Below are 24,183 nucleotides of genomic sequence, written 5' to 3'. Positions count from 1 at the left end.
AATGGTCACAAGAATGAAATGACGCTGCCAATGAGAAGCTGAATACTCCATCCTATAGTTGATCCACAGATGTAGCTGTGCCCTTCCTCCATGGTATTCCTTGTAAAAAGAAACATTTTTAAGCTGATCTATATCACTCAGTCCTGTTCATGCATAAGTCTCAGTAAGGATACGGTACATCCAAAGTCCACATGCCCACGACCATTTTACATCTCCAGTATAACAATGAAAAGTCGCTCAGTGGACAATCTTAAAACATGCACCAACCAAGATCACAGCTGGTCTTATGGGAAAATGTCCTCCAGACTGAAAAGCATGAGAGGGAAACGATTCCAGATGAGAGAACAAGGACGAGAGCGATTACACAACAGAACAACTGCAGTCTAAGGTAGATACAGCAGGTAAAACCAAGGAAAGCTGTACGGATCCAGGAGTGCTTCTCCAAATATTTGGTTCATGCTAAAAAATAGAGCACATTTATTAAAAATATATATTTATAAACCTTGATATGAACAGATACACACATCAAGCCAATGAAAAAAAAAGAAAAAATAAGTTATCTCCCCAGTATCAAATAGTTAGACACTTTTGATGAATGAGATGCTTGTCAAGGATTGTCCCTGTGGTTTTTTGGTACCAAACAGTTCATCGAGTTAGGAGGAAACACGTGTCCTGGGAGACAGGCGAGAGCTGTGTCTGCTGTGAGCTGCGTCCACCCCTGTTCCTCTTTTTGAACACTTGGCATCTGTCAGTGACCTGGGATAACCCATCTCTGCACCCATCCACTCCCTGATGGTGTCCAAGGGCAGTTTTCCAAGCGTCCTTTCGGGTCCCCTGCCAACGATGTTGAGTTCCTTGCTGTGTGAATGAGTTTTGGTGGATTCATTGTGCTTTAGTGTCTGCTCCTTGCAGCAGGATTGGTTGATTTTGGTGACCCTTTATCGAGTTCGAAGGTGCATCTGATTGGGCGGTATGTGTCGGTCAAGGCTGCTTGCTGGCACAGTGTCCGGTCACTGATCTGCCAACACACAGGACTCCTCCTGTCTTTTGGCCATCCCGAGGCCTGAGGGCCCACTGGGCCATTCACAGAGTGGTGTAGATGTATACAAATATGATGACGATCAGGTTCAGAATGGTCCCAATAATCCCCAGCATCGCCAAGACACTCTCTTCTTTACTCTCTTTTTCCTGGCCTCCTCTGTCTTCATCATTTCCACTCGTGATTACCATCTTGGTGGCAAATGTCTTTATCTTCCTCACCAGACTAACCTGCGATTGGAAAGAGGCAGCACAAAAACATGACAGTTTATAAGCATCCTCTCCAAAGCCTGGCAGACCGGGTCGGGGAGTGATTTCATGTCTGGGGACTAGGCCTTGGGTGGGCCCGAAAAATCTCTCATGGAGAAAACCTTGGGATGCACTGCTCTTTGGCCATGGAGAAATGGCAGAGCATGGCTGATCACTTTCAAGGATGAAGACTGTGATATTGGCATAAAGAGCTCAGCCCGGCGTTCAGCTTGGCCACCACCCATTCTACTGGGATTTTGTTTTACTCCTTTTCCTTGAAGCAGAGACAGACAGCTGCACAGTCATCCAGCACAAGCACGTGGGCTCTCCCACAGCAGCGGGAACTTGACACGTGTTCACGTACTGGATCCCACCCTAGACAAGTCCAGTCCTGCTCGTGCATGAAGTGGGTAGGAGGGCGCTGTGGTCACACTGTGCTTTAAACACTGGCCACCCTGTGAACAAGGGTGACCGAACCTAGGGAAGGCAAGTTACTGAGACCAGAGAGGATGGAAAGGGGGGAGGGAGAGAGCATCATAAGAAACCCACATCACCGCCAGCGGGAGCACACACTGGTCAGATCATTCTGGAAAGTTCCCTGGCATTACCCAGAGAAGCAAAGAGATAGTCCCCAGCTGGGCTGAGCTCCTGACCTCCTAGGTGTTCATTGAAGAGAAATCCCTGTACCTGTGAACCTGGCGACAGTGACAGGAATGCTCCTGTGAGCTTCAGCTGGGAAGGCAGAGGACCAGAAATTACCCAAACAGGCATCAAGAGTTGAAGAGAAGGACACGTGGCTCCTACGATGGACGCATCCACACCAAAGAATATGACACGGCAGTGAAATGAACGCACAGCGGCTACACGTGATGGTGTGGGTGAGGCCCCGTCTCGTATGAAGAAGGATGGTGCAGAGAACACCCACAGCATGTGTCAATTCATAAAGACTCAAACAGGGCACGTCAAACAAGTATATTTAGCGACACGCACTTAGGTGTTTGTAAAATGCAAGAGAATGACCAACAGAATTCAGGAGAGTGGCTACTTACAGGAAAGGACAGAGCGGGAATCCCCTCAGAGCAGCAGCAGAGACCTTCAATATACTGGTCATTTTCCATTTGTGAGGCTGTGCGGGAAGCATGTCGAGGTTTGTTTTTTATCTTTATCCTTTCAACTGTTTCAGAGATTGCCTGACGTGTATGACGTATTTTGCAATAACAAAGATATTTCTATTTATTCTTTAAAATAAAAAATATGACCATTCAGGGGGCCTGGTGGGCAGCTGAAACCTTCTTTTCCACTGATGACTAATCCAAACAACGTGGGGGGTGGGGTGGTGGGGATGACTAATGTGTATGAGATGGCAGCAGCAACAGCCTGTCCTACTTGATGAGATGGGACAGGGACCAGGCCAGGGCCCCTGGCTGCACCTCTTCTATTAGAGAGCTGTGTTTTTTCGAGCTAGAAGGCTTTTCAGGCTCCAGAGTGGTGACAGTCAATTTTCTGTCAACCTGACTGATTCCTGGATCCTGGGGTGCCCAGACATTTTTCAAACATGATTCTGGGTATGTCTGTGAGGGTGGCTGCTGGATGAGATTGACATTGGAATCGGTAGACTGAGCAAAGCAGACTGCCTTCCCCAGTGTGGGTGGGCCTCATCTAAGCTGTCCAAGGCCTGAATAGCAAAAAAGGGCTGAGTGAGAAGGAACTCTTCCTGCCCGACTGCCTTTGAGCTAGGACATCAGCTGTTTTCTGCTTTTGCATCCAGAGGGAAACCTAGGCTCTTCCTGGGTACTGAACCTGCCAGCCTTCAGACTGAAATGAAACCATCAGCTCTCCTGAATCTCCTGGTTGCTGACTCACTCTGCAGATCCTAAGACTTGGGGGTCTCCATAATGACATGGCGCTTCCCAGGTGGCACTAGGGGTAAAGAACCTGCCTGTCAATGCAGGTTAGATGGAACAGACGCAGGTTCGATCCCTGGGTCAGGAAGATGCCCTGGAGGAGGGCATGGCAACCCTCTCCAGTATTCTTGCCTGGAGAATCCCACAGACAGAGGAGCCTGGTGATCCAGAGTGTCGCACAGAGTTGGACATGACTGAAGTGACTTAGCACACATAATGATATGAGCCAATTTCTTATAACAAGCCTCTATCTTTCTATCTATCTCTGTCTCTCTCTCACTGGTTCTGCTTCTCTGAAGAACTCCTGACAAGTCAGTTCAGGGGTCAAAGGATATCTCAGGACAAACATATTAGAGGAATCACAAAAAAAGGACTCCAGGTAGGCAGAGAGGGCGGCTGCCAGGTGAAACGCCTGCATGCCTCTTCCTTCCTCTGGGCACATGAACCCCTGCAAGGGCCAGGTCACACCTCGGGAATCTGGTCTGGATTCAGGACACAGTGTAGGTGGATAGATTTCTGTGTGAAGGAGAGGCACACGGTGAAGACCAAAGGGACTGATGTAACAGGCACGTGTGCACAAACGAACAAATGTGTGCCTTAAAGGGAAGGCTCATTCCCTTCACAACTTTGGCTTACTTGACAGACTCAGAGTGGGTTCCTACCACCCTAAAGTGGTCAGGGCAAGACTTCGTCTTTTCAGAGCTATCCACTCTGTCCTAGCCAATGGAATGAAACTTCTTGGAATAACATCTATATACAGGATGTAATTTCTAATTAAAATTGCTTTTTAAATGAAAAAAGCAGCTTTGGCTAGGCAAAGCTTCTAGGCTGGACATGTTTGGTTTTCTTTCTTTTTCTTTCCAGTACAGTTTTTTTGATGATGGGTAATACACAAACAGAAAGGTGCACAGACTTTAACCATACTTGATGAGTGTTCATACCTGTTAGCTGTCACCAACATCAAGAAACAGAACCTTCAAGTACCCTAGGAGGCTCCCTCTTCCATTCAATCCTTTTCTTCCTTCTTCTTGAAAACCGTTACCTTGATTTCTAACATCCTAGGCTAGTTTTGCCTGTTTACGGATTTTATGGAAACAGAACCATACAGGATGTCCTCTTTTGAGTCTTTCCCCTTCACTGTTATGCTGTGTGTAGCTGTAGCTCGTTCATTCTCATTGTGAACAGTACTCCATCATATAAACAGACATATAAAAACATATAAAAAGTATGCATTTATTTTACTGCTGATGGGCATTTGGGTTGCTTTCAGTTTGAGGTCATTATGCTGTTCTGAACATTCTTTTACATTTCTGCTGGCAAACGCACATATGCATTTCCCCGATGTTTTAAATGAAAATTTTCACATACAGCAAAAGAAAAAATTTATACTGAGCACCCATCCACTCAGCAACTAAATGTCACTATTAGCATGTTACTATACTTGGTTTTAGTCACTCACCTAGAGCCAGACATCCTGGAGTATAAAGTCAAGGGGCCCTTAGGAAGCATCGCTAAGAGCAAAACTAGTGGAGATGATGGAATTTCAGCTGAGCTATTTAAAACACAAATGATGATGCTGTTCGAGTGCTACACTCAATATATCAGCAAAGTTGGAAAACTCAGCAGTGGCCACAGGACTGGAAAAGGTCAGTTTTCATTCTAATCCCAAAGAAGGGCAATGCCAAAGAATGCTCAAACTACTGTACAATTGCAGTCATTTCAAACGATAGCAAGGGTACGCTCAAAATCTTTCAAGCCAGGCTTCAGCAGTACATGAACTGAGAACTTCCAGATGTACAAGCTGGGTTTCAAAGAGGCAGAGGAAACAGAGATAAATATGCCAGCATTTGCTGGACCATGGAGAAAGCAAGGGAGTTCCAGAAAGCCTTCTACTTCTGTTTCATTGACTTTGAATGTATGGATCACAACACACGGTGGAAAATCTTTAAAAGATGGAAGTACCAGACCACCTTACCTGCCTCCTGAGAAACCTGTATGCAGGTCAAGAAGCAACAGTTAGAACTGGACACGGAACAACGGACTGGTTCAAAATTGGGAAAAGAGTAAGACAAGGCTGTATATTGTCATCCTGCTTATTTAACTTACATGCAGATTACATCATGTGAAATGCCAGTCTGGATAAATCACAAGCTGGAGTCAAGATCACCAAAAGAAATATCAACAACCTCAGATTTGCAGATGATACCACCCTAATGGCAGAAAGCAAAGAGGAACTAAAGAGTCTCCTAATGAAAAACAAAGAGGAGAGTGAACAAATTTGTTTAAAACTCAACATTCAAAAACTGAAGATCATGGCATCTGGTCCCCTCACTTCACGGCAAACAGAAGAGGAAAAAGTGGAAGCAGTGACAGATTTTACTTTCTTGGGCTCCAAAATCACTGTGAACAGCGACTGCAGCCATGAAATTAAAGGACACTTGCTCCTTGGAAGAAGGAAAGTGAGGACAAACCTAGACAGTGTATTAAAATACAGAGATATCACTTTGCTGACAAAGGCTCATATAGTCAAAAAGTTATGGTTTTTTGCAGTGGTAAAGAATCTGCCTGTCAATGCAGGAGACGCTGGAGATGTGGGTTTGATCCCTGGGTTGGAAAGATACCCTGGAGTAGGAAATAGCCACCCACTCCAGTATTCTTGCCTGGAAAATTCCATAGACAGAGGAGCCTGGCTGGCTATAGTCCATGGGGTTGCAAAGAGTCGGAGATGACTGAGCACACACATCATCTTTCCAGTAGTCATGTATGAATGTTTCAGTTGAACCATATGGAAGGCTGAGCACCGAAGAACTCATGCTTTCATATTGTGGTGGTGGAGATGCTTTTGAGAATCCCTTGGACGGCAAGGAGATCAAACCAGTCAATCCTAAAGGAAACCAAACCTGAGTATTCATTGGAAGGACTGATGCTGAAGCTGAAGCCCCAATACTCGGGCCACCTGATGTGAAGAGCTGACTCACTGGAAAAGACTGATGCTGGGAAAGATTGAGGGCAGGAGGAGAAGGGGACGACAGAGATGAGATGGTTGGATGGCATCATCGACTGGATGGACATGAGCATGACAAACAGGAGATAGTGAAGGACAGGGGAGCCTGGCGTGCTGCAGTCCATGGGGATGCAAAGAGTCAAACATGACTTACTGAACAACATTTGCTTTCTCAGATACCTATCCCTGAATCTTATCCAGCCATCTTTTTGGGGTGCATTTCAAAGTAAACTGCAAATATCATTATCTGTGTCGGGTGCTCAGTCATGTCTGACTCTTTGCAACCCCATGGACTAGAGCCTGCCAGGCACCTCTGTCCATGGGATTTTACAGGCAAGAATATAGGAGTGGGTTGCCATTTCCTTCTCCAGGGAAATATCATCCATTTAAATACTTTCCTTTAAATACTGCAGTTTACATGTATTAACTAGAGTCAAGGTTTGTTTGCAATGTTTTCTTTTGATGTAAATCTGTGCCGTTTCCTATTGGCTCCATCCCCCTAAGAGAAGAACTGCTAGGGTATAAGGTATAAGTGGTTGCACGCACTCACTTGTTTCTGAGTGCAAGGTTGGCCCCTTGTTTCATCTTGGTGATTCCATGGCCTTTGCATGGGGTCACAAGAAGGCAAAGGGACATCCACTCCCTTCTCTGCCCTGGACAGACATCTACCCAAGCACCAGTTCTCTTTCATGGGTCTCTTGTTTCTTGCAGTTCCCTTAGCCAGACTTAAAGCCCTGAGAGAGCAAGCTTTTGAATCTCCAACACCAAGCACAGGGCTTGGCATGGACCAGGCATTTGGGGAAAGTGCACTGAAGCAATGCGTGAGTGGGTGCTGCAGGCTGGGGGAGCGGTGGGGGTGGGGGTGTGAATCTGGCCATCCCCGTCTCTGCAGGGCAGGGACAAGATCACCAAGGTTGGTCTAAAGAGACACAATTAGCTCTGCCCTTAAAACCCAACACCCATCATCGCAGTCACTCAAGCAAAACAAAGTACCAGTCACGGAGGCTGCTTGGTTTCAAGGCTTAATTTAGCTTCTTCCCCGAGTTAACCCAAGACAGCTCTGACTCAGGAGGAAGTGGAGGAGAATAATCAGGTCGACTGTGTTTACTTTCTGAGGTCTCTGCAGCAAACCGAGAGCCCAGAAGAGGCCTTCTCCGACTCCCAAGAGCTACATTCCAAAAGTCTGCCTCCAAGGGGCTTGAGTCATTAGCCTGAATCTCCCCAGAGAAATGGCGTTGGGAGTGCAGCCGGGTTCCCAAGGGAGCCACCGAGGGTTTCCTTCGAGAGAAGTGATTGGAACACGGTTTTCCTTGGGAAAAGCTGTCTGGTCAGGGAGTGGAGGAGAATGAAAGAGGTTGGGAGATTAGCTGAAAACTAGACCAATAACAGAGATGGGAGGGGAAAACAGAACCAAAATAAAACAGAAAGGAAAGCTGGGGACTAGGCAACGTCTGACATGAAGCCAGCTGCATAGGCATAAGTTCATTCATTCATTCCCTCACTCATTCCTACCTGCCAGGAACTGGAGTGGGGCAAGGGGAGTGAGAGTTAGCTGCTAACGAGAAAGGCATTTTTTGGGGCATGATAAAAATGTTCTAGACTTAGATTTTGGTGATGGTTGCACAATTCTGAATTGTACACTTTGAAGAGGTGAATGCAGTGGTTTGTGGATTTTATCTCAATAAAGAGGTTTATCTCAAAAAGAGAGCATTTGCAACAGTAGTGGAAATATAAATTACCTAGAAATCAATCTAACAAAAATATGTAAAATTCTTTAAAAAGAAAAGTTTACAGACATAAAGTTGCACCTACATAAGAAGGAAGACACACCATCTTCAAGGATTGTGAGAGTCAGTATCTAGAAAACATGATTTCTACCTAAGGTGATCTATATACAGAGCTACTACAGTCAAAATTTCTACAGGGTCTTTGGTGCTACCCAGCAGGCTGATTCTCGGAGAAGGCAATGGCACCCCACTCCAGCACTCTTGCCTGGAAAATCCCATGGATGGAGGAGCCTGGTAGGCTGCAGTCCATGGGGTCGCACAGAGTCGGACACGACTGAAGTGACTTAGCAGCAGCAGCAGGAGCAGCAGGCTGATTCTAAAATGTATATCAAAGTGCAGAGAGATAATAATAGGCAAATTATTTATTAAGGAAAAATAAGGAAAGGGAACTTGCCTTATAAGACATCATGAATTATTGTACAGCTTTAGGAGTTAACCCTTAGAAAAAGAAGTCCAAAGAACAGAAGAAGAGCCACACATATATGGACACTGCTCATCACTGGGGGACATGGGCTTCCCATTTATTCCAGCTTCCCAGTGCTGGAATAATTGCGTAACTATATAGAAGAAAATCAAACCAAATTCCACCAGTTCCAGGTGGATTACAGACAACTGCGAAAAGGAAAACTTAAGAACTTTTATAAGACAATATAAGTGAATATCTTTATGACCTTGAGGCTGAGGATACCTTATTGAGACATAAAAGTTCAAACTATAAAGAAAATTAGTAATAAATTCAAAAGCATTAAATTTAATACCTCTGTTTATAAAAAAAGTGTCATAAAGTCAAGCCATAATCTTGGATACATATATACACACACATGTGTATGTACTATGTGTCTACATATACATACTATATACACTGTATATCATACATATCATGTTAGTGTCATGCCAGTAAGAAAATAATAAAACTCCCAGTAGAAAACTGGGCAAAAATCATGTTCAGGCACTTCTCAAAAGAGTAAGTAAGCATCGAGAAGCTAAACCTCAGTAATCAGAGAAACGCAAATTAAAATTCGATGAGAAAAAAAAAATAAAACAAAATACAGTGAGTTACTACCCAACAGGCATGATGGACAAGAGGTAAAAAAAATCAGAGAAAGCCATTCGATACTGACAAAGGCTGTAAGGCAACAGGGAGGCTTGTTCACAGCTTCGGGAGTACTGGGGCTTTCCAGGTGGCTCAGTGGTAAAGATCATCCTGCCAGTGCAGGAGACGCAAGAGACACGGGTTCGATTGCTGAGCCGGGAAGATCCCCTGGAGAAGGAAACGGCAACCCACTCCAGTATTCCTGCCTGGAGAATTCCATGGACAGAGGAGCCTGGTGGGCTACGTCCACGGGCTTGCAAAGAGACAGACATGACTGAGCGACTGAGCACACACAGAAGTACAGCTTGGTCACCGTCACTTTGTAAGGTAGGATGCTATCATCTCATAAAGATGCATATACTCAGACCCAGGTGACCCACCATCCCACCTGCGGGCACATACCTGGGTACACCTGCACAATGTCCCAGAGCTGCCAAGAATGCTGACAGACAGCAATGTCAGTGTTCACGACATGTTGGGAACAACACAAATGTCCATCCACCGTGGCTTGTCATATATTCTATATGGCGAGAAAAGGAGTGAAATGCTGCAGCCTGCAAGAATGAATCGCTGCTACAATGTAGATTTAAAAGTAAGCCGCCAAAGACTGCATAAAGGATATCCCCATCTATATGAAGTTCAGAAACAGGGGAAACTGAACAAGTTGTTTAGAGATACAGTAAGTGAGTGAAAGTCACTGAGTCATGTCTGACTCTTTGCGATCCCCTGGAGTATACAGTCCATGGAATTTTCCAGGCCAGAATACTGGAGTGGGTAGCCTTTCCTTTCTCCAGGGGATCTTCCCAACCCAGGGGTCGAACCCAGGTCTCCCGCATTGCAGGCAGATTCTTTACCAGCTGAGCCACAAGGGAAGCCCAAGAATACTGGACTGGGTAGCATATCCCTTCTCCAGAGGATCTTCCCAACCCAGGAATTGAACCAAGGTCTCCTGCATTGCAGGCGGATTCTTTACCAACTGATCTATCAGGGATAAAACTACAAAGAAAAGCAAGAGAATAATAAACCACAAGGCCAGGGGAGTGATTACTACCAAGTAGAGAGGGGGAGGGGAAGGGATCGGGGACCCCTGAAGTACTGGTAACATTTCTTAAGTGGGGAGGTGGGTACATGGATGCTTTACACTTTACATTTTCTAAATAGACTTTTGATATCCATCCAATAATTAATACAATTATTTAATGAGTAATTATTTCAACTGAATACTTACTAGTGAAACAAAGCTTATAATAAAAACAAATGTATAATTCATTAAAACAACTTTAAAAAAAAGATCCACAGGGTTTTAAAGACTACAAGTACTGCTGCTGCTGTGGCTGCTGCTATGTCGCTTCAGTCGTGTCTGACTCTGTGCGACCCCATAGATGGCAGCCCACCAGGCTCCCCCGTCCCTGGGATTCTCCAGGCAAGAACACTGGAGTGGATTGCCATTTCCTCCTCCAATGCATGAAAGTGAAAAGTGAAAGTGAAGTTGCTCAGTTGTGTCCAACTCTTCGCGACCCCATGGACTGCAGCCTACCAGGCTCCTCCATCCATGGGATTTTCCAGGCAAGAGTACTGGAGCTATGTAAATATGTATGTGTAAATTTCAGGGGGAGCCCTGTGCTCTGTAACCAGGGAGAGGCCACCCTCTCTGCAAAGACCAAGGTGATGTTATAGAACTCTGCTCAATGTTATGTGGCAGCCTGGATGGGAGGCGAGTCTGGGGAGAATGGATACACATATATGTATGGCTGAGTTCCCTTGCTGTTCACCTAAAACCATCACAGCATTGTTAATTGGCTATATCCCAAAACAAATTAAAAAAAAAAAAAAAGATCAAGGTGACTGTGCAAGGCAACAATGCCTCAGGTTTTGAGAAAGTGATATTCAGTGGGAAGAAATCACAATGCTGCCCTCAAATGCATCTGACATCCTAGCTCGGCTCTGTGGTTTACCAGCTGTGTGAGTTGGGCAAGCGGCTTCACCTCTCTCAGACTCCGTTTGCTAATCTGTAAGGTGTGGGTTAATACTCAGCTTGTAGGACTAAACAGAATGGCCGTGAACTGTCTGGTTCAAGGACTGGCAGCTACTGAGATTAAATGATGAAGATGTGCATGGTGATTGGCACTTGTTCTCGTGGCCCCAGGAGCCTCCTTTCCTCCAGCTAAACACCACCCACCTCTAACTGGTTTGTGCAGTCTCGCCTAATCACGTTCCTGCTCCTGGAAAGACCCATTCCAAAATCACAGCATTTACAAGGCAAACAGTACTCCAGGCAAGGTCTTCCCAGCCCGGTGGGGCAGGGCTATCCCCTCCATCCTTCTGGGGCAGCACACCCACTAACGCTGCCCAGAACCACACTGGCTTTGGGGTCACCACACCATGCTATGGAATCGTCATGCTACAGAGCCATGTGGACCTCTTCCTGTCCGAGGGAAGTGAGTGTGTGGAAGCCAAAGCCAGGACTAAGTATTCTGACTCTGTTACATTTCAGCAGGCTGACTTTTGCCCATGGAGCCACCCGTGAGGCCATCTCAGCTTCCAGAGGACCCCTTCTACCCACCCAGTCCTCCTCCATCTTCAGACCGTCCACAAACTGGACATGCACACCCTCCACGCTGTTGTCTAGATGATTCACGTCCCAATTTTTGACCAGATTTCCAGGGTGATGCTAACGTGTTCATAGCATCATAAGTCATTTGACTTCTATTATTTGCTTTCCCCTTCTATGCATATTTCTATATCTTTTTTGTAAGATGCCGTGAAGTCCAGCTAAGATTTCTAGGTCTACCACGCCAGTGACCTTGCCAGAGGAGGACATGGCTGAGAGACGCAGTCCTAGGGACCCACGCTGGGTCCTGGTGCCCTAGGCAACCCCTAGGGGTTGCAGGGTCCCCTTCTCTACACCCAATTTCTCAGAGCTGCTTAGTAAGTCACACATCTTCCTTCAGCTGCCACTTGGCAATCAACAGCAAACAGGGAATGAAAAAAAAAAAACTTACAGGATTATGAAACATTGCGCAGCAGTTTAAAATGAGGATCAAAAGACCAAGTGGCCTAAAGGCAGATGCCCCCGCTATGAGATGGGAGAAAAAACCCCACAAGATATTGCAATTCAGTCCTACTTAGGATTCCAAATAATAGTTTTAAAGCCTCACTAGAACAAGAGAAAAATGCCTGGGGGGAGAATATTTTGAAATTTTCTGTCATGTATTTGACTATGTTACTTTAGATGTGAAGAGCTGACTCACTGGAAAAGACCCGGATGCTGGGAAAGACTGGGGGCAAAAGGAGAAGAGGGCGGCAGAGGATGAGATGGTTGGATAGCATCACCAACTCAATGGACATGAATCTGAGCAAACTCCAGGAGACAGCAAAGGGAAAGCTTGGAGTGCTGCAGTCCATGGGGTCACAGTCAGACCCGACTGAGCGACTGAACACATGTTGTTTATATTCCCTCATATTCAAAACACATATATGCGTAAATAAAACCATGAAGACTCCAAGTGCTTCTGTCTTTCTAAGAGCCTTAGAAAATTCACTATACGAGTGAAAAGGACAAAGCAGGCAGCCTTCTCTGTGACATATCTCTCTGCTGGGGGAAGGAAGTGGGGAGGGGGCTGGAATTTGAGCTGGGAAAGGGGTGTGGCTGAGTGTGGGAATGCCAAATGTTAAAAGTTCTGACAGTGTTTTGTTCCACCAGAGATACTCAAGGCACATGGACCTGGCTTCAGTACCCTTTAATTCTAGCAGAAATTCGCCAGTCTTGGGACTAAATCTGTGCTCCCCAACATGCTAAGAGGTACCACTCATTCAAGACAAGGAGGGGAGAGACTATTTCATTCAAGTTCTTTCCAGGATTTGCTGACCACCTTCCCAAGAGTGGCTCTGGCTCAATTGTAATTCCCAGTGTTTTTCCATCTCAAGGACATTTTTATATTGTTGGGGGGAGGAAGTTTCATTCCATCCTATTTAACAAGGATGAGCTTTTGCCTGGACATTCAGAAACGCTGGATGACAAATCCAGTGGATGATGCCAGAGCATTAAAGAACCACTGACATCTCCTTAGAGAACAGACCTCAGTGGTCACTTAAAACACAGCATCCCCTGGGGAACCCATAGACCAGGATCCCCATCAGTATCCTCCGAGCATCCACAGAGCATGCGCCAATAGAAAACCAGGTCCCTCGGGCATCTCGTGACCCAGGGAGGGGGAGACATAAACATCACTATGGAGATGCGAGCCCTGGGCACAGGGGAACACACAATGGGGAGTCCCCACTCATGTGAGAGGCATGCAGGGAATTCTCCCAGGAAGATGGGAGGGAGCTAAGCTGAGACCCGAATAGCTAGCAGGACTAGTTCAGCCCATTGTAAGAGAAAACTAGGCGTTAGGAGATTGGCAGGCGCAAAGAAAAGGTGAATGTGCGAAAGGCTGCGTGCAGTGAGTCTGGGCGATGAAGCATCCCAGTGAGTCTGGGGAGAGCTGAAGCCTCAGGGGGAAGAAGAGGCCAGTACAGGGGCTCTTGTAAACCACACAAAGAGCTTTGGAATTTATTTCACAGACTATGCAATAAGTACATGGATGCTAGTTTCGTATTTATTGTCTCAACCATACATATACACTATTTATACGTGAGATGGGCTTCCCCAGTGGCTCAGGGGTAAAGAGTCCCCCTGCAATGCAGGAAACACGGAGATGCAGGTTTGATCCCTGGGTCAGAAAGATCCCTTGAAGGAGGGCATTGCAACCCACTCAAGTACTCTTGCCTGGAGAATCCCATGGACAGGGGAGCCAGGCAGGCTATAGTCCTCAGGGTCACAAAGAGTCAGGATGTGACTGAGCATGAGCACAAGCACACATGAGAAACTTCATGAAAAAATTGCCAAAACCCATTTAGCTCCTAAAATCAGACCCCAGTAATAAAAAATGGTAACTCACTCTCCAAGATGAAATGTTCAGACCAGGTGGCCTCCAGCTCTGCCTCGGGAAATCAGCCAGGAAGCACTGTCTGAGGGACAGACACCCAGCATCCAGGTCAGGTCCTCTGCAGAAGCTGGGCAAGAGTTCTCCAGAGGACAAACTCCTGCCCGTGTGCCCACACCCAGTCTAAGCAGCCACAGAGCAGCCTGTGCTTCATTAGACGCTACTCAAGGCAGATGGCAACTCGGACACACCTGTGAATTTACCCCCAGGGGCTCCAAAGAGCCGTCGAAGAAAGAGCATTTGTAAAGCATTTAACCTGCTCCACAAAGGTTTGCAATTGTTATTATTATCATTACTGGGTCCAAGTTTGTACTGCTCATCAGAGACAAGTTGTTGGGACAAGGAATAGCTACTTTATTTGGAAAGCTGGCAGACTGAGAAGATGGTGGACTCATGTCCCAAAGAACCATCTTGCCTGAGTTAGAATTTGGGCTTCTTTTATACCAAGAGGGGAGGAAGTAAAGTCAAACATTTCTTGGTCTGGTCAGCCTCCAGAAGGGATGTGCTAGTTTCTTCCTTCCTGCAGTTATTCACAGGTAGGCCTGGCCAGGAGGTTTCCTGTGAGCTAAACAAAGTTGTTTTAGCTTAATGCTCAGGGTTCCCAGAGATGGGCCATTATGTATAATGTAAGCTTATAGGCATCATCCTTTTAGTGATTAACTTGTAATAAAATACAAAGGTTCTCCTCTATTACATCATCATTATCATTGTCTTTTACTGACAGATATTGCTGGATCCAGCTTTGCACATGAGACCCATCATGACATGACCAGTAACTACTTCTCTAGCTACCCAAGAAGATAACAATTGCAGCTGCTAATCAGTAAGTACAAGGTATGGGCCAAACTCTATATTGTCATCCAGCCTGTCAGTATTCGTTGAGCACCTACTATGTGCCAGGCCCTATTTGAGAGTCCTGGGATACAGCAGCAGCAAAAAGAAGTGCTTGTCCCCTTTAAGAGACACGGAACTGAGACTCAAAATAGTTACTGAACACCTACAACATGCCTGGCACTGCCCTAGGCACTAGGGATATGGCCGTGAATAAAACACAGAACTCAAAAACTGAGTCAGGATCGAGCCAAAGTACTGCTCACCCTCTGCCTCCCTCTCATGCCTCTCACTCTGCTCCTGCAGCCCCCTCCCCTTAACTCCCACTGTGTTCTCTAACCTCAGTGCATCTGCCCACTCTCCTCCCAGCTTGGACAACTGCCATTCATCCATTCAGGTTCAGCTTACTTGGCAGCCTCTCTCCAAGGATCCCTTCTTGACATAGGGAAGCCCACTGCAGACTGCGTTTTGAGCACCACCAGTCCTATTCTGTAACCATTCCTTTATCTGGGTCCTTCCCTACTCAACTGTGAGCTACTGAGTCTGGTTCATCTCCATATCCCAGCCCTCCCCGACCTGGCCTGGACTTCTAATGGTGCTCAGTGTACTGAAATAGCAAGTGAATGAATGAATGAAAAGATGGACTCAAGGGAGCCTGGGGAAACCCAGGGCATCTTTCTTTCTTCTCTTGTCTGCCATCTACAAATGGTGACACCATTTGCACTCAGAGTGAGCAACGGACAGACTGAGACCAGCCTCCTACCTGCTCCTAACCTGGGGAAGAGCCTGGGCAAATCTCTCTGCACTCAGCTCACCCATGTGGTCAAGGAGAGTGTGGGTCCAGATAATAAGATATGGGGGCCCTTGTCCGTAGATGGGCTTGTTTTCTTTCCCACCTTGAAGTCTGATGAAAGGGAGGCTTAGTTTACTATGTGGAGGGTAAGAAAAGTTTAAATACTCATATAAACAGAAAAAACAGCTCCCTGTACTAACCTTTAAGGGTAAATTAATCAGTCTTTCTCTCGCTCAGATGAGAGTACACTTTTTAGTTTTGGGAAGAGTGAATTATATTAGCCTAGACTTCCCTGAGATCATCAGGGAGCTCCAGGGAAAGACTGCTTAAACTCAGCAGTGGAAATAAGACACAACCCCACCAGCCTGCCTGCTACTTCCTCTGGGCCATGGACCCCACTTGCCAGGAGAACCCACGCCCAATTCTCAGGAGAAGCAGGAAGTAGGGAAAGAGGCGGGGACTCTGAGGAGCCGTATCTGAGTTCCAGTTTGGCCCCCAGTGAGCTGTGTCACCTTAAATACATTATCCTCTGTCTCCAGTCCTCATCTGTAATCAATTCAAGATGGACACAAACCTTGACTTTCAAGAAACAAATATTTTCCAACAGTTGAGGGTAAAGCTTACTGGAGGGAAAGTTGGCAACACCCAATAGAACTGCATGTGCATTTATCTGCCAAGCTGGCAAGCTCACTCCTTGGACAGAGCTCTGAAGATAACGCCCAGCACTGCAAAAATATTCACACAGTTTATTCAGTGCAACATCATTGGAAAATGCAAAATGTGATAAGCAACCTAAACACTCAGACACAGGAGGGGAGCTGAATGAACTCTGGTATAGCCACACGGTGGAGTACTATGCAGCTGTAAAGAAGGAGGGCAAGAGAGTGATACGAACTCATTTGGGGATCATTCCAGGACTTACGGTTAAATTAGAAAAGCAAACAGTGAGAGTGGAACGCTACAATTCATTCAAGATTGAGGCTGTAAGATATACAACCTGCTCATCAGTACAGAGGAAATACAGAAAGGCTAAATTAGAAATGAAAGAGAAGATGGGCTACCTAGAGGAGGTAAGAAAGGGGTAGAGAGAAGTCAAGGATGAGATCAGATTGGCAGGGATGAAGAGGGAGTGACACGCCTCCGAGTATATCTTTTGGTTCAGATCTGATGGAGAAGCACTGTGATGTTTCGTATGACCTTCATATGCACACAAAAAAGCAACTAAAAACAACCAAGATGTGAGAGAAACTCAAAATAGGATGTCAGTGCTAACATAAGGACCAAATTGCTATAAATAAGTAATATAACCACAGTGAAGAGGGTGGGAAAGAAAAGCATTAACTTCAGAGGCTTTGGAAAACCATGCTTTGAATGTGTAGTGTGGCACTGAGGATAGAAGTCGCTGGCATCACTTAGTAAACGCATTTCTCACAGGGATGTGGGTCAGCAATTCTGAAACTGCTCTATACTGGAGTTAAATACATATATCTGAGATAATGAGAACTGGGCTTCTCACTGCTGGAGAAAGGAATTACACATAAGGAAAGGAGGGAAGGTTAAATGAACCTTGTGCTGTTGAACTGGAATTAGAGCTATCAGGATAGACTTACGGTTTTTAATATACATACAGGTAGGTGGATACAGAAATACAGATGAGGATATATTCGTGTGTTAGTGCATCGCCATGTAACTCCCAGCTGTGTCCCTGGGAGGGTCTGAACGCAGTGACACCTCAGTAGCAATGAGCACACCCAACACCCAGATCTTGGTTTCTATATGCCATTCTCCAATGAAAGGAACCAGGACCCTTGGAGAAGTGGCTTGCCACAGGATTTGGGAAAGGAAAATACAAGATAACTTTGAACATCTTACGACTTGAAAAAATAAAGAAATGCTCACAAAAAAATGAGTGGGGATGGTCAAAAACACAAGTACAAAACTGAAGGTGTTCCTAATATGAAGCCAAAGCTGGAACAACATAAGCAAGAAAATAAATAGCCACAGTAACAAATCATAGCTTACAGAATAATGTAACTATCCAGGGGTCTATATAGCTATAAATAACCACATAAACAAATAAATGGGAGAGAAGGGCCAGTTCTTTCTTACAGTAGAATTCCAAGTAGTAAAAGCAGAAATAAAGAAGGAAATAGAAAATTATCATTAGGCAAAGATTACAGTCATAACTGTTGTAGAAAAGACCCCTTGATGGATGCTAAAATTAATGGGTGAAAATTTAGGGAGAAAGAGCATTTGCTTAGTCTCCTGGGTAAAGTACCTCCCTCCAGACACCTATTAATTTGAAAGGAAAGACAGGAACTTGACGGTGGAGAAGCCTGGCAGACAGCACCTTAGACAAGTGACCAAGGTCAACATGACCAGTCATGAGATGTAGACACTATAAACCCGATAGGAGGCAGAGAGCAGGACACAGCGTCACCTCCGTGGGATCCCTGCCCGAAACGGACCACCTCGGTTCACACCTGACGGAACATCGCACAAACCCAAACTGAGGGTCATTCTACAAAATCACTGATCAGTGCTCTTCAAAAGTGCCAAGATCATGAAGAGCAAGAAAAGACAGAGCAACTGTTACAGATGGGAGGGGATGAAGCAGCCAGGACAATTAAGGGACGTGGGATCCTGGGTGGGACGCTGGAACGGGGAAAGAACCTTCGTGGGAACTCTGCTGACTTCAGAGTAAGGTCTGAGGTTTAGTCAGTAGCCGTGTACGATGCTCTCTGCCTGGGTTTGCTCACTGCACTCTGACCATGCAAGACGTGAACTTGAGGGGAAGCTGGGGGAGGAGAACTCTGTGCTATTTCCACAACTGTTAGTCTAAATTAGTTTTTTGAGAGGTAATGCTTAGCATCATCATTCAGTTACTTCACAACTGCTTTTGCCAGATCACCAGGCCTTTGCCGGGCCCTACAGAACTGTCTGTGGTGTGTGTGTGGGCATGCTCAGTTGTGTCCGACTCTTTTGCGACCCCACGGACTGTAGCCTGTTAGGCTCCTCTGTCCATGGGATTTCCCAGGCAAGAATACTGGAGTGGGTTGCCTTTTCCATCTCGAGGGGATCTTTCCGACCGAGGGGACAACCTTCGTCTCCTGCATCTCCTGCACCGCAGACAGATTCTTTACCACTGAGCCACCTAGGAAGCCCTGCTAAAGTGTCAATCACTCTGTGGGGGCTGGGAAGGGGACCAATCTTTGGTGAAAGGAGCTCCAGAACTGAAGGGAACTTGTGGCACCTTTTAATGTCCTCAGCCAAGGCTGGAGTTCTAAGGGGTCCACAATCAGTCTCTGCAGAGATCCCAGACTAGGTTGCCCCTCGGCTCCCCGACTCTTCTGCAGACACCACCACCACCACCCCACCGCCCCCCTCCTACAGTGCCCTGCTTCTCAAGAGCACCCAGGACTCCAGGCCTCCACCGCTCAGGGGCTGAGTCTCAGGGCCCCGGGTTCCGGTCAGTTTACATTCTGCATTTCCGGACTCACAATGAGGCCTGGTCGGCATGCACCTGTGCTGCACTTTGAAACAGGTCCCTGCCTGAGTGCAGCTCCTAGTTCCTGTCTGAGAAGCCTGATCGGCGACCCTGGGCCTGGGCTGCTGACCTTCATGTCCGCCCCATCCTCCAGGGAAAGATTGCTTTGCTCCAGAAGCTGACTGGTGGCTGGCACTCTGCTCCTGAGGCTGGAGGGGTCAGGCTGCCGCCTTCCCGAGTCTGGCCCATGCCCACCTGCTCCTCAACCCTGCCTATCTTGTGGCACGTGTACCCCACTGCCCAGCAGACAGACCCCCAATACCCCACAGACCCACAATGCCAACTGCTTGCCGGCCTCAGTCTGTCTGCCAGACCACCTTTTCCCAGCTCCCCAAAGACGCAGGTCCCAGCCAGCCACTCAGGCCAAGCAGCATATCTCCAGGTGTATCAGGCAAGACCCCAGATCTATTCTCAGGCAACTAGCAGAACTCACATTACATGGACGTGAGCTGTCAAACACATCCACAGCCCACAGCATCTGCCAGAACCCTCTTCCCCAGCTGTGGTGGGTCACAGATGACCACAGAACCTCTGACACACTCTACCCTGCAGAGGCTGGATCTGTGTCCCCTCCCTTGGGGTGACAGCACAGAGTTGGGAGTGACCCTGTGCCAGTTTCTGGGTCCAGCCTCAAGACACTGGCGGCTTCCACTTCCTACCCTCTGGAACACTGCACTCCAGGGGAAGCCAGGTACCTCCAAAGAAGGTCAACATCCCTAGGACTGCCTGCTGCAGAGAGGCCTGATCCTTGCCCGTGGAGAGGAACGAGGAAAGAGAGGCTGAAAACCCCGGCTGTGCCAACCGCCCCACCCAGGTACCAAACGTCTGAGTGGATGAACCTTCAAACCACACGACCTGAATGCAGGAGTCCTCATGCGGAAACCGCCCCATCAAGCCCAGTCCATCCACAGAGACTTAAGAGATAATAACACCTTCTGTTTTAAGCCACTAAGTTCTGGCTGTTGTGCAGAAGATGAGATGGTTGGATGGCATCACCCATTCAATGGATATGAACTTGGGTGAACTCTGGGAGATGGTGAGGGTCAGGGAGGCCTGGCATGCTGCATGAGGTCGCGAAGAGTCAGACACGACTTAGCGACTGAACAACAATGACAGCAATGCAGCAAGAGATAACATTGGCTGAAGGAGGCTTTTGTTTGCAACCCTCCAGGAGAAAGAAGCTTGTCTTCTTCAAGTAACAGCAAGTTATTACAGCAGAATCTGATAGTTAAACAGGCAGACAGTGTCTTCTGGGAGAATAGCAAAGATCATGAACATCAGTTTTCTCATCTGTAAAGTGGGTGTCACAATTCCCCAGGGAGTCGGATGAGAACTGGGTGACCAAGCTGGCCGTATCTGAGATCTGTGTCCAACATGTGTCATTGGGTGTGTATGGGCGGGCAGGGCCAGGGGCGGGGGGTGCTTCATTCTGAAATGCATGGATCTGAGTTCAAATAGATCCAGACACCTAGCAGGGACTCAGGGTATCGAGTCTGGCTGCCCCTCACCTGGACAGTCCCACTTGGCTAAGCCATCATCTCTCACTTCCTGCTGGCCAAGGGACCTTGGACACCCTGAGGGCAGTCAGGTGAGCACGGGCTGATGGAGCCCTTCCTAGGGGCTGGACAGTGTTCTGGGCACTTCACATCCATGGACAATTTTAACCCTCATAACAATCACAGAGGAGGAAGTGCTGCCATCATATTTTACCAAGCAGCAAAGTCAAGCCAGTGAGAGGAAGGGACATCCCAAAGCAGGTCCCACAGCTGGGAGGTGTCAAGAGATCTGGACACACATCTGGCTTTAAGCCTATGCTCCCAAGTACCCCATTCTATTGCTTCCTGGCAAAGGGCCACAAACCTCCCTCTCTCTGTTCATCTCTGAGCCTCAGTTTTCCTGGTGTACAAAATACGATGGCAACACCTACCTACTAAGTGTTGTGCAGATTAATGAGAACTCACCTTGGTGCCCAGCACACCTCTCTCTGTCTCTCCCCATCACCACATTTTGTGGGTGAAGATTGCAAATAAAGGATATCCCTCCTCCTTGGAAGAAAAGCTATGACAAATCTAAACAGCATACTAAAAGGCAGGGCAACTCTGTGCCAACAAAGGTCCATATAGTCAAAGGTACAGTTTTTCCAGTAGTCATGTATGGATGTGAGAACTGGACCATAAAGAAGGCTGAGACTGAAGAACTGATGCTTTCAAATTGTGGTGCCAGAGAAGACTCTTGAGAATCACTTTAGACAGCAAAGGAGGTCAAACCAGTCAATCCTAAAGGAAATCAACCCTGAATATTCATTGAAAGGACTGATGCTGAAGCTCCAATACTTTGGCCACCTAATGCGAAGAGCCAACTCACTGGAAAACACCTTGATGCTGGGAAAGATTGAGGGCAAGAGGAGAAGGGGACAACAGAGGATGAGATAGTTGGATAGCATCACCAACTTGGTGGACATGAGTTTGAGCAAACTCTGGGAGAGAGTGAAGGACAAGGAAGCCTGGCGTGCTGCAGTCCATGGGGTCACAAAGAGTCAGACATGACTTAGCAACCAAACAACAACTGAGAAAATGTATGTTCCTTAGTCTCCCCAAAAAATCACACAGGGAAAGGACAATCCTTTTAAGGAAACTCAACGTGAAGGTCTTGATCAGATGAGAAACAGAAGAAGCTGACGTGACTGTGAAGGAATGTGGACCCCTCCTCCTGCAGGGGATATGGAAGCAAAAGTCTCTATTCTTTGCCCCCCACCCCAGTCCAGGCTGAGAAGTTTAACTGGCATATGAAAAGGATGTGGCCAGAAAGTCCTTTAAAGCAGGTCCCCAAATCTTCAGGATCTAATGCCTGATGTAATGATGATAGAAATAAAGTGCACCATAAATATAATGAATCATCCAGAAACCACCATGCCCCCACCCCACAGTCCACAGAAAGATTCTCTTCCACGAAACTGGTTCCTGGTGCCAAAAAGGTTGGGGACCGTGGCTTTAAAGAAGTGAGTTCCTCACCCCATCTCCTGATTACCCAGCACTTGTGTGTCCCCATTTCTCAGTTCCCCTGGGGGAGGTCCCGGGGTTTCCGGAGGACACAGCACAGTGCCTGTAATTGAGATTTCTTAGCACTCAGGTCTTGCTGAGCAAACAGCTCAGCCAGCTAGCTGTGGATCAACAGCCCGTATTTCATGAATATTTTTCTTTGGATGGTTGTACCCATCAACACTTCACTTTCTCAGGAGCATTTGCATTTTAATGTGAATTTTTTCTCGACACGACTAGACAGCTGGGTGGGTTTTACCATCGACTGAGATACCAAAATCCCATCTCTGCATATGGATTCTCCAAGGGTGTTTGTGTCCTGGCTGGAAATAACATGCATCTGAATGACAGCTTTTCTGAAGAAGCTGCTACTGACATGCAGAGGTTACATGTAAGGGTTACAATTTTGATCCAATGCGTGTCTAAAACTAATGGGGAAAAAATTTTTTTAATGGATTTTGCTATCAGGCCTCATCCTCCCCCAAACATATATAATATAGCTCCTGCCTACCTGTCCAAATTCCTCCTACTCTCCTCAGTCCTTCCTGTACCAACTGCAACCCTTTTGGCAAATACCACCCCCAACGCTTTGCACTTGACATTTCCTCTATCAGACACTTTGACCGAACTTTTGTGCTGACTTGCTCCCACCGTATTCAAGTTTTGCTCAGATAGTCTGCTGTCAAAGAACTCTTCCTGGCTACCCCATCTGTAAAGGTCCTACCTCTTCATCCTTCATCCACATTCCTACTTTATTTTCCTCAAGGTACTGATCATGACCTGAAAGCATATTATTTTTCATTCTTCCTCTTCTTCCTCGCTTGGAAGATTAGCCACATGAAGGCAATCTTGTCCTCCAGCGAAGCCCCAGTGCCAAGAACAATGTCAAGTGAATCAAATAGACTCCAAAAGTTGCTTTAAATAAGTGCCCATTTTCCAGATGAGACAGTGTGGCCCACTGAGGGTAAACAATTTGTCCATGACAGCAGGATCCAGGGGCATCAACCCTTACACTGTCGTGAGCCCAAATCTATCAGATTAACTCCTACAGTCTATATCTGCATACCTTCTTTCTTTTTTAAATTATTTATTTGGCCACATCAAGTCTTAGTCATGGCATGTGGGATCTTCGTTGCATTATGCGGGATCTTTCGTTGCAGTCCACAGAGTCTCTAGTTGCAGCATGAAAGTTTAGTGGCTCTGGGGCATGTGGGATCTTAATTCTCTGACCAGGGATCGAACCTGCATCCCCTGAATTGCAAGACAGATTCTTAATCACTGGACCACCAAGGAAGTGTCTATATTTGCATAATTTCTATTTCATGACTCAACCCAAGCACATTGGCTCCCTTGACATCTCCGACACCGACACCACCTACATGGGGGCTGGTGCCCAGAAGATGCTCAGGCAACATCTGCAGAAAGAAGTCTGAATGCATGAGCAGGATTCCTTGTCTATGATTCACATGGGGGAGAGGAGACGGGAACATCAGGGGTCTTCCCATCCGACCACTCCCTGGTCACTCAACCCCTTTTCTAAGATCTTCCATGCAGGGGTGCCCAGATTTCTGCTGGAGCATCTCAGGGCTGCAGGAATCACTGCCTCCCACGAGCAGTTGCTCTTGTCAGAAAGCTTTTCCGCCAGCCAGACGATAGCTTGTGCTCCTTTCTCTGCTAAGCACACGCCTTCTGGAACTCTTCCTTGAATCGCTTCCTACTCATCTCAAACGTTATGTTAGAAAATAAAAGAGAGAATCAATAAATGATCGCTGAAGATAAAAGGCTGGGGGAAAACACGCTCTTAAAATGCTAAAGGCGGCTGAAAAAGAGAGAAAAAGGAATTTAACAGAAGCACTTGTAAACCATGCTCCCTCAGTCCTGTCTATCTGCACATAAAACAGCCCAGAACTT

At 46.6% G+C, this 24,183-nt stretch overlaps 1 protein-coding gene across 1 annotated transcript in view; it reads right to left on the bottom strand.

Moving 5' to 3' along the window:
- Window positions 1-448: 448 nt before the first annotated feature.
- TUNAR (transmembrane neural differentiation associated intracellular calcium regulator) overlaps window positions 449-24,183 on the bottom strand; it is a 52,528-nt gene continuing 28,793 nt past the window's right edge. Inside the window, exon 3 of the mRNA XM_070775648.1 lies at window positions 449-1,269. Coding sequence (XP_070631749.1) covers window positions 1,084-1,269 — 186 coding nt within the window. The 3' untranslated portion in view covers window positions 449-1,083. The remainder of the gene's footprint in view (window positions 1,270-24,183) is intronic.

This window comes from Bos indicus, chromosome 21 (genome assembly GCF_029378745.1).
Source record: "Bos indicus isolate NIAB-ARS_2022 breed Sahiwal x Tharparkar chromosome 21, NIAB-ARS_B.indTharparkar_mat_pri_1.0, whole genome shotgun sequence".
In the NCBI taxonomy this organism is placed as follows: Eukaryota; Metazoa; Chordata; class Mammalia; order Artiodactyla; family Bovidae; genus Bos; species Bos indicus.
Note: the sequence above shows the minus strand (reverse complement) of the source record. Positions and strands in the feature narration are given on the sequence as shown.